Source organism: Echeneis naucrates, chromosome 5, assembly GCF_900963305.1.
Source record: "Echeneis naucrates chromosome 5, fEcheNa1.1, whole genome shotgun sequence".
In the NCBI taxonomy this organism is placed as follows: Eukaryota; Metazoa; Chordata; class Actinopteri; order Carangiformes; family Echeneidae; genus Echeneis; species Echeneis naucrates.
This window is the reverse complement of record NC_042515.1, coordinates 10,398,389-10,415,438: the sequence shown is the minus strand read 5'-3', so window position 1 is coordinate 10,415,438 and position 17,050 is coordinate 10,398,389. Positions and strand designations below refer to the sequence as shown.

At 41.8% G+C, this 17,050-nt stretch overlaps 1 protein-coding gene across 2 annotated transcripts; it reads right to left on the bottom strand.

The window, feature by feature from the left end:
- Positions 1-2,164: 2,164 nt before the first annotated feature.
- Positions 2,165-15,830, bottom strand: prdm2b (PR domain containing 2, with ZNF domain b). Of its 2 annotated transcripts, XM_029502389.1 has the most exons (8): positions 15,799-15,830; positions 14,393-14,510; positions 13,066-13,169; positions 12,519-12,671; positions 11,634-11,769; positions 9,088-9,192; positions 4,401-8,983; positions 2,165-3,946 (listed from the first exon to the last, which is right to left on the bottom strand). In XM_029502389.1, the coding sequence occupies exons 2-8, from the start codon at positions 14,505-14,507 to the stop codon at positions 3,929-3,931; spliced, it is 5,214 nt and encodes a 1,737-aa protein (XP_029358249.1). In that variant the 5' UTR covers positions 14,508-14,510; positions 15,799-15,830; the 3' UTR covers positions 2,165-3,928. The 2 variants fall into 2 exon arrangements, with proteins under 2 accessions (XP_029358249.1, XP_029358250.1); XM_029502390.1 differs by lacking the exons at positions 11,634-11,769; positions 12,519-12,671; positions 13,066-13,169; positions 14,393-14,510; positions 15,799-15,830 and adding an exon at positions 11,063-11,598.
- Between the last annotated feature and the right edge of the window lie 1,220 nt (positions 15,831-17,050).

Genomic DNA, 17,050 nt, shown 5'->3' with positions numbered 1-17,050 from the left:
AAATAAAACAAAATTTTCTAATCTGGAAATTTGTTTTCATTGAACAGCAGCAAAATGTCATTCCCTAAATTCAAAGACTAAAAAGTGATTTTTTGTGACTGTAATTTGGCATAGTTGGCCCATGTTTACATGTTTGTTCACAGATGGATGGCTGTACTGAACCTTCTGCATGTGGCAATTGAACACGAATCCCCTGAAGCAGCCTCACTGCTCTTTTATGTCTTCTCAATGAGCCTCTCTGGTGTGTTAGTAGTTCATTTCATCAAGTCAGGCACAGAGCTGCATGGAATTGCGTTTTTATGAATAGGGCGGAAGCACCATACACAGCAATCAAGGGAAAGTGCTGTGATATTTCACCTTGACAGCATGAGTATGGTGCAGCAGCAGCACCAAGACCCCACCCCTGACACACAAAAACAACATCCCATAAACTACACCATCACATGGGCAAATAAGCACGTCTCCCCATCTGTGGATCAAATTCAACAAATTGATTGCATTTAATTCAGGACCCTGTCTGTCGACATGGTAAGGCCATGTGATCCATGAGAATCTAACAGACCTGACAGTTCTTCGAATTCATGTCGAATGCTTGGCGCATGGTTCTGTCTGACGCTGTTGATTTCTAATTAAGAAGCCAAACTCTTGAAAGATCGAGATCGGACAAAGAAAGCCTCAGCAGATGCACACAGGCCACGGGAGAGCTTGAAAAACGGTATTCATGGTAACGCGTGACATGACTGTCAGTGACAGAGACGCCTTTGTCTTTTGCTTTTAGTTCGCTTTAAAGAAACTTGCCAGGCTTATTTCTTTAAATATTTATAAACTCAGAAAAATCATTGCTTGATCGATATTTCATTTTGATACACACTGCAAACAGTGTGCTAAAAAGAAAGGGAAAAAAAAAACATCTCGAAAGAAGAGAGGTTTATGCAGCTGAGAAAATATGCACTCAATTTTTATTTTTTTTTTTGTGCTCTTACTACTTTGCTATTTTCTGGTTTTCTAAATATTGTCACTAGCTTTGTGTATGAAGACTACAATTAATGTCTAGCTAACATATTTATTATGCGTTTCTGCTGTTAGGTCATGTGAAATACAATACACAGCATTATAGAGTAATAAAGAGGGTTACATTAATAAAAATGTGGCTACTGAATTATAAGGAAAATTTGAGAATTATTATGTATACACAATACTAAACTTATTTGTTTTTTGTTTTTTTTTTCTCCTTAAATAAATCAATCCTGCTGTGATTTATTACACAATATACATGTGTGCCTTGGTGTATTGCCATGGTCATATAAAGATAAAAGATATGGAGCAATCTGACTTGAGTTATGACATGGTCTTTCTGCAGTGAATACAAACACAGCAGATAGTCAAGCTGTTAAGTCAATATCTACACAAAACTTTACATTTCATGATAGCGTAATTGATTAATTCAGAAAAGAATTCAATAAAAATGAAAAGGAAGAATCGTAGACAATTTGGTAGTTTTTTTCCAGGTTAGGCTACACAAAAAGCTGCTGGGTAATAATTTGAGGTACTGTATGGCTCATAAACAGTCCCTGACACGTGAAGTGCTCTCAAATAAGATAGAGATCTTACAGCAGTTAGCAAACCGGCGACGTTCATGCCTGAACAGTAGCAGCCTCTTGACCACAGTAAAGGCAGCAACTGAAATCTGAGTTTCTATAACTCAAGAAAAACGGCAAAATCTTTTTCACAATCTGTTAGGTATGTGACATGCTGCGAGTGGAGACAGTAATCAGAAAATGTAAACTGGAAATCTTTATTACTGCTGCAATGGCAGGGCCTCTATTATGTTAAAAATGTCATGGGGAATAAAACAGTCTGAAAGGAGTCAGGCTCATTTATGGGTTCACTTAATCACATTCTTCCTCCACTTCCACCAAAGTGCCTCTTATTTACAAGACCAGTTAACTAAGAATCAAATCATGAACTTTAAAACTCCCCTCTACTGTCTCACTTGGATAGAAATCTACAAGCATTGACAAGCAGAGTCAACAAGCACTGAACTAGATCAATATTAGAGGATAATTTCTACCCATTACATAGCTGTCCCAACAGTTTATACTCACATCCTGCCGAGCTGAATATACTTGAGAATCCTGCAAGTAAAAACAATAGAAGCTTTAAACAAATTGAAAAATGCTTTTTTTATTATGTCAATTACAGTAATGTCTTACTTGAGGTCATTTGGGATTTTTGTCTTTGTTCATCCTTAAATACATAATCTTGATGCTGAAAGGCAAAACATTAAAATTTGTCGTGGAAATATAAATTAGCTTGAAATCATATTGTTCAATTTATTTTCCCATAACATGCTACAAGCGTGTGAGCACTGCCCGTGTGTCCGTCTCTGCAGTACACTGTGGTCAGGTGTGAAAAAGTGGGGTCAACACAGGAGACTATAAAACTAAAAATAAGAAGCTTTTCATTGGCAGGGACTTGGTAACATTTTCATCATATACAGTCTTAGCAAATGTATCGACTCACTGACAAACATGACTTTGTCCTCTGAAGAAAAATCGTTCAATTACATTACCATGACACTGCTCTCGTGAGAAAATGACGCATGAAGCTAATTTTCACAAGTCCATACTGAATGGACAAAAAAATATGCAGCATTCAACTTTTCTCCTGGGTTTCATCATGCATTTTGGCTATAAAGGTCGCTTCACGTGTCATTTATTTTCATTTATCAAACAGTTTAACGGAGAGAAGCAATTTCTGATTTGCTGACAGAGAGGTTGTAAAAGTAGTATCTGAGAAGAGATGAATGATTTGCACCCATTTGGTGCAAATTACCAGTGTCTGCAAAGTGCAACAGACATGAATACATTCCATTATTCACAATTTAATTAAGCCAATCTTACTGATCCAGCTAGAAATTTTGGCAGTTAAGTTTAAAGTGCTGTAAAAACACTGGGCTGTATGAGTGATATTAAAAGTTCTTTTCATGATGGACAATATTTTAAGGAGTTTACCCATAATTCCCATAATTTTTGCAATTGGAATTACTTGCTAATGTCAGATAAACAAAATGAGGGAAAGAGAGAGGGAAAAAAAAAAAAAAAAAAACAAAAAAAAAAAAAAAAACAGATCACAAGTAAAAACAAGAGACATACTTGAGATTTCGACCAAAGGAATAGCTGTGAGGCCATACATCCAACCATAACCATTCACATACTTACCACACACATATACAGTGTTCCTGAGGACCAATTGTTAACAACAACTGCCATTTTCATTTTTGTTTCCCAAACCAAAAAAAAAAAAAAATCACCAATAAGATATATTCTACAATATAATGACTACAGAAATTTAAATCAAACATACATATTTTGCAAATCATGGATAAACTGAAGTAGGGGCCCATTGGGAGACATGGAAATTGACATAATCTAGTTTATACTCTATTCAGCACATGCATTAAGAGACTCTGGAAATATCCAAAAATCTAAACAACCAAAGAGGAAAATAAGGAACGACAAATAAACAAGTTTCCCTAACCCTAACTGATACATGATTGCCATTTGCAATAGATCAGCTTTCCAAAATAACGGAGCCCTAATGTTACTGTTTTGGGTCAAGTAATGACACAGTGTATATATTAACTCAATGTCATTTACAGTTTCTTATTCCTTTTTTTCTCTTCTTTTTGCAAGGCTGGCTAAAAATTGAGGCTCAGTTCAGTTCACAAGATGAATGGAAGATAGAGAGAGTTCCCTCCTTAAATCCAGCAAAGGCAACTGAGAAAAGCAAACTTCACTTGTTTTGAGTGGAAAAGCCCACCACAAAAGGTCAACCTCAGTGCTGTCAGTGCCTTGATTAGTCCAGAGCATTGCCTGAGAAGGTGAGCACCATTATCCCAGGAAGAGTTCAGCAATGTCAACATAGTTCACTTCATCAGCACCTCCTGCAACACATGCACACCGACAGATGAAGAACACAGCAGTGAAGATTAGTTGACAGAACAGAGAAAATTCTTTGGCAACATTTTGGTAACGGATTAAGTGAAACAAGACTTCAAATATTAATGCTACACTTTGAGAATTCTAAGTAATGTCACAGAAAAGAATGTTTCTGACCTGATAATCTATTAGCCAAACTGAGTGCCCTAAATGTGTCATTTTCTGAAAGTGTGAAGTTTCATGATGATAAAAACAGCATTGTGCTTTTTCACATACCAACATTTTTCTTATTGTTATTAAACTTAAAAAAATAAAATAATTCAACTGAAAAACTGACAAATTTTGACATAATTTGTCAAAATCACAAATTTGTTTGACTGGAAACTGATAAGAAGCATTTAGTTGATTAGTACTTTTTGACCAACGCTGACAAAGATGACAAAGGGGTCAACGTCTCACCTGAGGCTCTTTTGGCTCTTGAATTGGTTCTTCGGGTTTAATCTCAGCAGGGTGAGCTGCACTGGCCATCTGTAGACTCCTGGTGACCGGCCCACCGACTCTCTCCCTTGTTCGCAGGGAGAACCGCTCCTCTTTCTTCAGCTGTTGTGTTGGTGGAGATTTGGCATCTGCTAATCTCTTGGGTGCTGCCTCTTTACCCATACGCTGCATTCTAATGGCGGGCCGTTGGTGTGCAGTGTCAGTGGGAGTGTCAGGGGATGACAGGGAGGGAGCTAGAGACTGAGCTTGGCTCTTCTTAGTTTTCTTGCTAGCAGAAACTGTGGTTGCGAACGAAGCAGGCCTCTTTAGTCGGCCAAGACCAGCAGCAGTTTTTCCTCTACCGGGATGGGATGGTTCAGGGTCTGCTGCACCAGAGCTACGAGCTCTAGTCTTTCCGAGGGGTTTTGACTCCAGCTCGGCCTGCGGTATTTCGGCATCTGAAGCTTTCTTTCTGAGGTTTACGTTTTTATCTACCACAGACCCTGCCTCTTTTTTCATCTCTGCTAGACCTTTTTTGCCCTTTTTCACGGCAGGCTTCATAGGGCAGCTGACAACCATGTGTTTACTGAGACTTGCAGGATAAGTAAACTCCCGGCTGCAGTGGGGGCACACATTAGAGGCCTGTTCGTCTTCAGCTTTAACTGTAACCTTCTTTGCAGTTGTGGCAGCTTTGTTTTTCTGTGAAATGGCCCTCTGGACTAGCTGGTTTTTCTTCTTACTGAGGGCACTCATTTTTGTTTTACTGTTATCTTGATTAAAGTTAAGTCTTTTTGGCTGACCCATTCTTCGGAAAGCACTCTGGCCTGCAGTGGCTGCTGTAGGTGACACGACTCCATTCGGGCTCTTCACTATTTGCTTGAGGGGGATGGGGTTTTTCTTGGGAGTGTAACGCTTCTTATCACTAGCATTGGCACAGGCTAATATGTGCTTGTGCAGTTCAGGCATGTTGTCAAAGCTGTTGCCACACTTGGTGCAGCGAATGGCAGTGCTGAAAGTTTGTGGTATGTTGTGGGTGGTGAAGTTAGTAGCCGAGGCCACAGAGCCAGCATGGGAACGGCTATGATAAGGAAAAGGGGGTGGTTTATAACTGGGGTAGTGTTGATTAATACCAAGGCGAACATCCGGGCCTTTAGGCTTCCCTCCTTCCGAAGCCATAATTTTTATTGTAGTGTATAGCTCTTCATTGGGGTCCTCTCCTCCATCATCAGCATGATTTCCATTAACATCTGGTTCCTCTTTTGCTGGGTCAGAGTCATTGGGTGGAGCAGGTTGCTCAGTCATCTCTGGTGCTGGTGTTGAGGGACTGCTCACCTCTTTGGCTCTGGATGGATCTGTGTAGTTTTGTGGCCTGAGCTTGCCACTCTCAACAGTAGTATTTGAACATATCTCGTTTGGATGAAGATCCTTTTGGTGCTGCTGGAGGTTACAGAGAAAGGCAAACTCTTTGGAACAAACGGAGCATACGAAGATCCTGCCTACTCCATGTAGTGCTGTTCGGTGAGCCAGCAGCGCAGGTGCATCACCAAACAGCTGGACACAGAATTCACACTTGAAGGGCCACTCTGCAGCATGATCAATGATATGTCCACTGAGCTCTTTGATGGAGTTGAATGGCTCCTCACAGACATTACACACAAAAGTCTTACAGTATGTTGAATCAACTTCTTCTGCTGCAGATGATTTATCAGACGATTTATCAAGAGCAGCAGGCTGAGATGAAGTGTCAACATCATCCTGAGGCGCATGATTCATAACTGACAACTTGTCTATGCAGTTCTGGGGCTCTTCTTTTACCTTAATCATATGAAGGGATTGTGGGATGGGTGACGGGGATGGATCACATGATGCAGGAGGAGGAGACGGTGAGGGTGACGAGCATTCTGGTTGCGGGGAGAGTGCAACAAAGTCAGATTTCAATGATTTTTCATTTATTGAGTCTTGGCTTGATTTTCCATTCAGCTGACTGTTGCAAGTTGCAGTCTCAGAAAAATCTTCTGTAGTGTTTGGTGGTGAAGATGCAGGCTCAGCTGGGCAATGTGTTAAATGATTGAGGGGCTGTTTAGCTGGAGTGTCTGATGGGTCAATCGGCTCAGAGATGTGATCCTCTTCCTCTTTGTTTTCTTCAGCAGACAAAACGTCCTCTAAGTCTGACAGGGTCTTGTGTTCATCTGATCTTGGAGACATTTTAGGTGAGAGGACAGGAAGAGGTCTCAGTGCAGATGAGTCAGAAGGCTGAGAATGAGGAGAACTAGGCATGGCCAGTGGAGAGGGTATAGTAGGTAGCACAGGGGGAGGCGGTGTTGGGGATGTCACACTCGAAGTACCGGGTGAAGATGGATTCATGATGACAGGGGTCAAAGAAGGCGGAGAGGGGTGGGCAGAATCTGAAGCAAGATTTGGAGAGCGAGAATGGAAAGCACCTAGGTTTGATAGGACTGACGGACATTCCTCTGCTGGCATAGTTAGACCCACATACTCATTCATTAGCACCTTTTCAAGCATGCTAGTGTTAGGCTTTCTCTTTTTTACTAACGGCTGCGGCCCTGGACTTCCTTTTGACTCAGGCTCAACGGTACTCTTACGATGCAAGCTCAAATCCAGAGCTGAATCTCCAAGCACCTTGCTGGAGCTGTCACTTTTCCTGCTGACAGAGTTTGACAGATCCAAGGGCTGTTGATTACAGGAATTTCCTCCACTACTGGAGGAGGTCTGGCTATGCATATTATTTCCAGACGGGCTCAGGGTCTCCCCATCATCTTTGTCCTGCAGGTTTGCAGGAGGCGAGGCGCTGTTGCTTTCTACCTTTGGCACCTTAAGGGCGTATGAACTTGTAACCTCAGCTTTGCAGCTCTCTGTCTTACTGGTGGGACTGAGTTGTGGAGAAGATGGGGGAGAACTAGTTCTTCTTTTGAACCTGCCTGAAGATCCTTGTAGCGGTGTGACTGACAGTGGTGAGGCCAGTCTATGGCTTTCTGTTATCAGGGTAATAGTTGATTTCTGAATATCTTGTGTCTGAAGGAGCTGTTTGAGCTTGGGTGAGAGATAAACTGTTTTCTCTCTTTGAAATGATGACGAATCTGTGGTTTGTTGGAACAGTCCTCCAACTAGTAAACTAGATGAGGAGGATGTTGAGGACGATGACGATGAAGAGCCTGTAAAAGAGGGTGATTCCATCTCCACTTTGAGGCTGGGAACAAATGGCGGGGTTGACGTTCTCCTTTTTGCTGCTGACTGGCCAATATTGGACACTTGTTTTGCAGCACTTGTTCTCCCCTCCACTTTCAGTGCCTGACCAATCTGATTTGGGCCTATTATAACTGTGTCCAGACCAAACAGAGCAGCTGATCTGGAGTCCACTTCTATTACCTCACAGCTGCTAACTGAACTGCTGGACACGATCTTGCCATCGATGTAGAAACTCAAGTTCTCAGAGATGTTTTTAGATATGTCAACCGTGTAATCATCTCTGTCCGCCTCATCTTCTGTGTCTGCACTAGGCACATAAACGGGTGGAGGGCTGGTGCTGGGGGACTCATCAGGCAGTTGCTGTTGCTGTGCTGTTGCCTCCTGTAGCAGCATTCCTTTCCTGCGAACTCCCTTTGGTAACAAGTGCCGTTCATGTATTCTGCGTTGATGTCGCCGCATGTTGGTGTGTGTGCCAAAAGCTTTGCTGCAATACTTGCATGGATGAAGTTCCTTTGACTCCCCATTTTCATCTAATATAAAGGGACGGTCAGCATGGGGCCCAAACTCCTTTCTCTGCATATCAGAGTTGTGCTGAGCTCCTCCAGTAAACTGGGACCCTATGGCTATATACTGACTAGCTGCACTGGTGCAGTCAGGACTTGAGCCATCAGTTTGCACTACAGGACTGAGCAGATTGGCAGTTCCAGCCAGAGAGCCAGGCCTTTTCTTAGGCCCACTCTCATGCCTTCTTTCATGCCGACGCCGCCCCACCTGTGAACCAAAGGATTTACTGCAGTACCGGCACTTAAACAGTTGTGTTTGCTGGTTGGTCATAGCATGAATGTGAATGTGACGCTCCAGACCCTGTCTGGTGGAAAAGTGACGTTCACAGTGCTGACAAGGATATAACTCTCCATGCGGATCACTTTCAAGGTCACCATCAGGGTCAGGATCAAGGTCAAGGTCAGGATCGGGATCGACCTCTGGCTCTTTCCCTCTAAATGAGGAAGACTCTAATTTTTGCTCGGAAGCCTTATGGCTTTCATCACGACAGGTCAGCGACAGATCAGGCTGCTTAATTTGGATGGAATTAGCTGCAGGTGAATGCTGTGTAGTTTGCTCCGGTTTTTCAGTCGTATCTACCAAATCCTCGGCATCATCATCCTCTTCTTCTTCTTCCTCCTCTTCCTCTTCTTCCTCCTCCTCCTCCTCCTCTACATTTTCCCTGTCCATCAATCTTGACGGAGCCAATGTATATTGTTCATCTTTATGGTCACTGCTTCCCGTGAGAGGGGCTTCCTGGAGCTCCTGTGCGGTCCCCAAGGCTGATGGCCTTTCATCTTCCTCCTCCTTCAGACCTATTAACAAATAATCAAATAGCAATTTGTGCTTCTTCAGATATGGTGAGCACTTGAAAATACACTGATTTAAACAGATTATTCATAAAAGTAAATCAATCTACCTTCTTCCCCATCCCACATCTCTTTGAGCGTAGGTTTAGTTCGAATTGTTTTCGTGAATTCACCCAAGCCAGACTGTCTGGCTCTTTCCAGCAGCTTTCTTCTGGCTGTTGACACAAACAATACATCACTTTGCATTCGGCCTGATGAGAAAAATGAATTAAAGTACAGGATTTACAAATGTAATTTGTTGAACAACTTGTAATGGCTTATTTCTATAAAAGTATTAAGTCAGAAATTTCTAATACAAAGTACAAATACATCTGATACAGAAAATGATTTAACAGGCCCGTCATCATATCAATTACAATGGAAATACACATTTACAATAATATTTCTCCTTTTATAAGATAATCAACAGGACTATTAGTTTACCTTTTCCTTAAACCATGTGCTGGTTAATTAAAATTATAAGAAAATCTAGATACTACTTTTGAAGCGCCAACTGAAAAGCATCAACTACTGGAATATGAAGCATCCATATGCAGCTACACATTTTGCTTTTAATAATTGGCTTGCATGTATCTGTAATTTATATAAGGCAATGGATACATTGGACAAAGTTAAGCAGCAGATAATTGCTAGTGTGACAATGTTTTGAATTTCATCCGTCTCAAGAGGCTTCCCTGGCACATCCACATCTTTGAAGTGTGTCAGCAAAGTCACCTGACTTGGCCTACAAAGCTTAATTCATACCAAAGAAACAAATGCTGCAGGTCAGTCATCTGACCAGCATGGTCAAAGGCGATCTGCTAAATCTACAGCAGCAACATGACTAGCCTAGCCTAACTGCTGATAGCATTTCATAGTCATTATCTTTCTCATCCCCCACACTGGGCCAACGCCTACCATAACCCTGGCTTGCATCGTTTGAATATGCAGGATGTTTGATATTAAAATGAAAGAAGCAGGATGAACAGGTTAACTTAATTAAGGTTGATAATGCAGTATAGTAACGCATGCCTGCCAGAGGCCACTGCACTGCACTGCAAAGGGATGCTGTCCAGAAGGCTACAAACTGCAGGCTCAGACAGAAGATTTAAGAGCTTCATGTAACAAACAGATAAAGCTCATTTACCAAACCTATTAAAATACATAAGTAAATAAATAAAGACATGGAAGCTCAGGACCTGCTGCCACTAAATTACACAGACATGTCAGGAGTTAGAAGATAGACGTGACTTATGTCTGTATGACTACTTACTCCTTTCTTGATGTGACAGTAGTTTAATGCATATGAGAGTCTCTAAATGGCATTTACAAGCAAATGAATAACATTATTACATGAGGGATACTTTCTCCACGTCTTTTACTTTCAACATTTCTTTATCATACATTGCACCATGTGACGCAATGCCCCTTATCCCAAAAGATAAATAGGTGAAGCCAGAAAACAGATCACAACAGATAAGCCTATATGCATTCTTATTATTATTATTAATAATAATAATAATCATCATCATCATCATCATTTTGCCCTCTTCTTTTTGGTTCTGTGTTAAGCTAATTGTTTTTAATGTGTTATGTCCAAAGACAAATGTCAGAGTGTTTCTCAGACTATAGAGATCAGTTGATTTGCTAAAACTTGCATGCATGGTTAATTAAAATGAAGATTTCTGCGGGGTTATTTTTAGGGTTGGATGTCGGAACTCCGGAAATGTTGATGCTCAATCAGACCAAAGATATAACACCTGAACGACCCCTGGTAGTTTGTTACATTTCTAACCTCCTTATCGACTGTAATGACACGACATTTCTGATCCTGTGAATCTACTGCGGACAGTTCGCCGTCTGCTGCTGTTACACGGAGATGTCCGTGTGTTCAGACTTTAGCCGCTTAGCTTCACGCTAGCATGCAACACAAAGTGTGACAACTCGATGAACTGGTTCTTCTGGAGTCAAAGCCCCACCACGGCTCGTTTTTAAAACACTCTCGACGCGATATTACACACATATCGTGGGTTTGTTGCCCCTCACCGAGCCTTAAACCAGCCTGCGGTTGACCGGAGAGCTGTCAGCTAGCTAGCTCCCTCAGCTAGGCCATCACCGAGCAGACAGGCTCGCCGACGGATGGCTTTCATGCTTTAGGAACTCAGGGAAGGTCACATCCTCGACACCGCCAGGAGCCACCGGAGGAGGAAAAAGCCGCTAAAAGTTACACAGCTGCCGGTGTGGGGGGCATCCGCGGTGTTTGACGGCTCACCGGTCGGCCTGGGTGTCGTTATTTGAGGCTGAATCCACCCGCAGAGACGAGTTTTAGCTCGGCTGTGAAAGTGGAGAGGAACCCCCCTCCTCCTTCTCCTCCTCCGCAGCAGCAACCGTTAACGTTAGCTTCCACTAGCTTCCCTTCATTTGTAGCTAACAGCTAACTCGAGACACACACACACACACACACACACACAGATACACACACAACTTCGACTACACAAAACAGAAACAAACAAACAAAAAAAATCCACTCGGGGCTCACTCGACCCGAGAGCACGTCCTGGGGAGGAGTAAAACCCGAGCAGGGACCGCCATCCCGGCCGGACAGTAAAGGCCTCACCTCGCTTCGCCCTGGGTGAGTTTTTCCTGCTCAGGCTGCTGGCTCTGCTGGCTCTTTCTTCCTCCAGTGCAGCTGTTATCTCGGGGTTGTCTTTCAGCGTGTACCACACCAGCAGCTCCTCTCCGGGCCCGATAGGCTGCAACAGTGAGAGATGAGGCCGGCCACCAATCACAGCCCGGCACCAGCGATATTTGGGCCGCCGTGCATCTAATCTGTCTGCTGGCTGACAGCGTTTTTACCACAGCCTGCTGCAGCACAACTCACTTTTAAAACACGCATCGTTTCCAAATGATCCCTAGAAAAACCCTATTTGGGCATTTTGGTTGAAAAGCACAGAGTAATAAAAGCTGATCAGCAGGAAGTTTGACATCCATTATTGTAATTGTGTTAGTGCAATATTAAATTAAAAATACAGAGGTGTCCATGTTTAGCTGCGTATTTCTGATGTAACTGGTACTAACTGCTGTATATAGCAATGGAAGTGTGATTATAAATGAGCTTGTCACACTGTTGTGAAATCTGGTGAAGTGGAAATACAGCAACGTACACAATTTGCCCATCGCTTTGAGGAAATGTGCAGTTCCTTCCCTCTTGGACAGTTTCAAATTGATGTACCAGAGATATTATATTTTTTCATGCAGTTTCATTGCAGCTGTTTTTTTGTTTGTTTGTTTGTTTGGTTGGTTTTTTTTTGTTTTGAAATTATTTGATCGATAACCAAAAGGCACTGAACAGTTTTTGAAAAATAAATAAATAAAATAAACAAACTGCCTATATACTGTATACACTATAAACAATTGTGCTTCTGCATTGCTCCTTTCAAAAGCAATCAAACCAACAGACGGCTTCTGCTTATTTATATATCCATCACTGTGTTTATCTTACCCTTAAAACTTTGTAGTAAATGGCTCTGTTGATCTCTAGAGGGAAAAGATTTTGCTCTTCACTGCAGCGTGCCCAGTTCACATATCGCAGCCAATTCCCCTTCATGGGATCTGTGGCATCAACACACATCCAGCCCCGTGCTGGAAAATAAACCTACAGGACGCAGGCACAAAGAGGATGTTGTTTAAAAAAAAAAAAAAAAAAAGAATGAAAGAAAAGAAATGTGTACATTTGTCTATTTATAAAGCATGAGCAGGAACACTGGGGGAGTGGAAACTGAAACATTCCTCACATATATGTACTAACAAGCTTTTTCATTTTATTCCAGGAAAATCAGTTGTGCCTTGAATATTCCAAATGATTGTGTTAATGCCTTATGTGACGATAAACGCTGGCAGCCATTTTAATCAATTTAGCACAAACTCTTTGGAACCAGTACTTCACTTGATCAAAAAATGTAGTTGGGCTTGTTTCGGCTGTGAAGCGTATACCACAAAGAATGAGGTGAGTGTTTGAGAAAAAGGAGCCAATGGAGCCTGTAACATACCTCCCACATGTAAACATTACTGGTCACCTGGGACCTTTTTTTCTTCTCTCCAACAAACGGCCCGAACCTCTTGCCCTTAGGAATGATCTGAGTGGCCCAGACACCTGAAATTAAAAATGAAGAAAAATGCTTCATACCTTTGAGATGATCTATTTTCATTCCTGCATGTGTTGATTTTATTTCCCCACTTCAGTTCAGTTTGTGGGGACATTTAAAGAGCAGAGCCTGACAAAATGAGTCATATTACTGAAAGAACATGAACTACTTCAAAGATTCTTCATTAATGGGAAATATCAAATACATGACCAGTCCTGACTAACTGCAATGCATCCGTATGCTTCACCCAAATTTCTTGTTGGATACTTTCAAAAACCCCCTCCCCCCAGAAACCTTTGTGATGTTGGGTTTTTCTTGGGGGGGTGGAGGGAATGCTTCCAAAACAGACAATCCAAAATTCACAAGCACTTCGTGTCGTAACTGAGCGGGCGGGGAAACCAGTTGTAATCGGTTTTGTATTTGAACGTTTTCCATCAGAAGCTGCCTGAAAATACACTTTTAATAGGAGTATTGTTCATGATCATTTCAGTCACACATCCCCGACCCAAAGGCCCGAGGATGTGGATCTTAAGGATCAGTGTGGTGAGATAAATGATAAACATGGATGAAACAATGTCTGATTGTTCAATATTAATTTTGTTTTTGACTTATTGAAAGTGTGCAGTGACAGCTGCTTTACTGCTGTATTTTTTTTTCTCATCTTAAATGATAAATGGATGGAATCAACAATAAAAATGGGATTAATCCTGTTCAATTTGAAGAATCATTCCAATGCTGCTCTAAATTACTTTCCTAAATTTATCAGTGTATCACTTATTGCATTTATTGTTTATACATTCTTTTTTATCAATTAATACTTTATTGTGTTTGCCTCCAATGTCAATATTTCTGTCCAGAAGTGGATATAAATATATATTTTCCCTTACTATTCAGCATTGTTCCTTTAGACACAATGCTGGAAAAAAAATGTACAGTAAAACCACCTTTAACTTTAATAATGTGTTTATTCATTTCTGACTATTTGACCAAAAGTGAGCATAACTTGTGTTCAGTTTTCAATTGAGCCACAAACTTGTTTTCCACAAATAAAGAAGTAATGATCTCATGTTAAGTTGAAAGTTTTTCCATCGCCACTTGATCTCACTGTGGTCCAGCATCACCAGTTGGTTGCAGATACTTTCAAAGTTACACAATTCAAGACTTACAAAGGAAAATTAGCCTGTTGTTAACAGAGCAGGCACGTTTTTTGTTGTTGTTTTTTATTACTCACCAATGCGGCTTTGGTTTATAGCAGAAGGTCTGAGGCTCAAACTGTCAGGCAAATCTCTCCACACATGGGCGGGAATTTCATCCAGAGTTTCCAGCGTCCCCCCAGTGATAGCCATGACCTACAACACACCCGATACAGCAGCTTTCAATTGACATCAAAATGTGTCCCAGCCAAAACATTATCTGTAATCCATGACAAGTTAAAAGAAACCTGTATTGTTAAATTTGCACAGATCTCCAGTTTTCAAAGATGGATCATCGAACCCGTTCAAGTGTGTTTACACATGAACTAATTACAAAGATAACTGCATCTCAGTGAAAACACCACTCCACCCCTGTAATACAAGGTCTCCTTTCCAGTGTGAAACATGACACCAGACAAACCTAAAATTTACTATGACTTACTTCCACGGAGGTTCATGACAACAGACCACTGAGCCTCATCATGTAACCTATTGTAATGAAATTAAAAATGCTCATCAAAACTTTCCAGAGGCCAGCGTGAGGTTTTGAAATGATCCAGTAGTCCTAAAACGTAAACCTACTCCGTTTCTCATCGTACACGTCCAACATATCTGAACTTCACTACATTTACAGACAGCTCACAGACAAATGTTGCCACCGCAGTCACTTGCTTTGCTTTACTGACTTGCTTTTTGTCCCAACTGGCAGAGGAACCAATTGTTAGGGAGCACAATGAGCTGCTGACCCAGTCAGGCTGTGCTCACCCAGCACACTGAATTCATTAAAATACAACATGTATCCTCACATGGCTCCGAGGCAGATGTTTTGCACTGAAAGACTAGATGGTGATGCTCTGCCAGCATTATCTCAGAGCCAGAAAAATGGCATGGCGAAGAAAATAACCCTTTCTGGCAAACCCAGGCTCTTTATCAGCATCTTAGACAAAGAAAACCGCAACTTTTTTTTTTTTTTTTCTTTTTTTGGACAATCCGGTTCATTTAGTTCACTTGATTTTTTTTTTTTTTTATTTCCTCCCAACAACCCAGTGTTGGTGGAGTTGTTGGGAGATCAGACATTTTTAAATCCCTCCCTGCTGAAGTTGCAGCAACAAACGGAGCAGGACATTTCATTGTGGGCGTGTGTGGATTTTTAAAGCGTTCAGCCTGAGCTCATCAGAGAAAAGTTGCCAAAGACAGTTGAAATGGACGGATGTGTGCGCCGTGCTGCGCCTGGAGGATGCAGTTTATTGTTTCCTCTGTAAGCAAACCGTCCGCTCTGCTCATTCCCCCGATGCTGTCCGGAGCTAAGGTGCTGGGGAACTCCTGGTTTTGTTTTGCTTTTTTGGTTTTTCTCTGTCCTCCCTGAATGTTTCCTGTCGCTGGGCGGCTCATTTTTTTTTTTTTTTTTTTTTTTGGGTTTAGGATGCTCTTTGCGCGCACTTACCTGCTTTGTTTGACCGGGAACTTGGGATGTTTTGTGCTCTACCTGCTTTCAATCTGCTGAAAATGGCGGATGGAGGCTTGAGTCGACAGCCTCCTTCTGTAACTCGGATCGTGGTGCGGTGGAGTTGGGAGAGGCAGCCTGTCAGACCCGTGCGCACACGCACTCACGCACACGGACGCGCACGGAGCGTTGGGGACTATAATAATGTCTCAGGTCTTTTTTTTTTTTTCTGTGGACGCCCAGGCTCCTTTGGGTGCTGTCCCCTCCTGCAGGCAGCGGCTCAGGCTCTGGTTCGGTCCACACTGCAGCCGAACACGAAGCCAATTAAGAACCTTTCAGCGGGGGCCTGCAGGCTGCAGCCATCTGTGGAGCCATGAATAGATGAGAAGAACTCAATTACAGCAGGAAAGAGCAGCATGCAAGAGGAAATGTCCCTTAAAATTTTAAATGATTACACCCAAACGATTTTTTTTACACAATCCTGATAGGCCAGCAGACACAATGGGAGTGCAGAACCTGATATCTAACCGATCGGATTTGAGAATTAAATGGGAAAAGAAAAACTATGCCTACAGATTTGGTGCGGGGAATTGAGCTCTTTTATTTTCAGCAGTTGGCAGATACACAATTCCCAGACCAGTTAGACATAGTTCTCTTCAAATACCGCAACTATCCGTTTGAAATGTAAAAAACAGAATTGGCTATAGATGACAGAGGAAAAGATAACATCCACAATCATCATCTGGCATCACAGCTGATTTCTTTCTCTTTCATTTGGAATATTACGGAAACAACTCATCTCTGCAGATGGTGACAAAGAATGAAATCCTCACAGAAACACAAAATATCTACCAACGGCTACCAACATAAACACAACACGGGACATTTTCTCAAAAAACAAAAAAAAAAAACAACAACAACAAATCAGTAAAAGAGTGTTGGTGGTTCTAATAGGCAAGCAGGACTGAAATGTGTTAAACAGTCATGCATGTTGCAGACAGTTGCCTTTATACCAATAATAATAATAATAATACTGTAACTGTAATCTTAACCTGTGACCTTAATGCCCACATTTTATTACGTTAAATAGAAAACAGCAGCTCAAACTAAACAGATTTCACATCATGTAGGTTATAAAAGGCGTCCTCTCCTGTGTTCACACATCCATGTGGTCTCTATCAGCCAACAGCCAGCAGCATGCCCTCCTGCTGGAAACAATTGCAACTTCCCAGAATAGTTCATTTGGTTTGAT

Excerpts from the sequence above, each read along its gene's own strand:
- prdm2b (XM_029502389.1), bottom strand. The coding sequence starts at position 14,507 with ATGGCTATCACTGGGGGGACGCTGGAAACTCTGGATGAAATTCCCGCC. Across the intron at positions 11,770-12,518 it reads TTTACTACAAAGTTTTAAGG|CCTATCGGGCCCGGAGAGGA; the intron begins GTAAGATAAACA and ends TCACTGTTGCAG. Across the intron at positions 8,984-9,087 it reads GATGTGGGATGGGGAAGAAG|GTCTGAAGGAGGAGGAAGAT; the intron begins GTAGATTGATTT and ends ATTTGTTAATAG.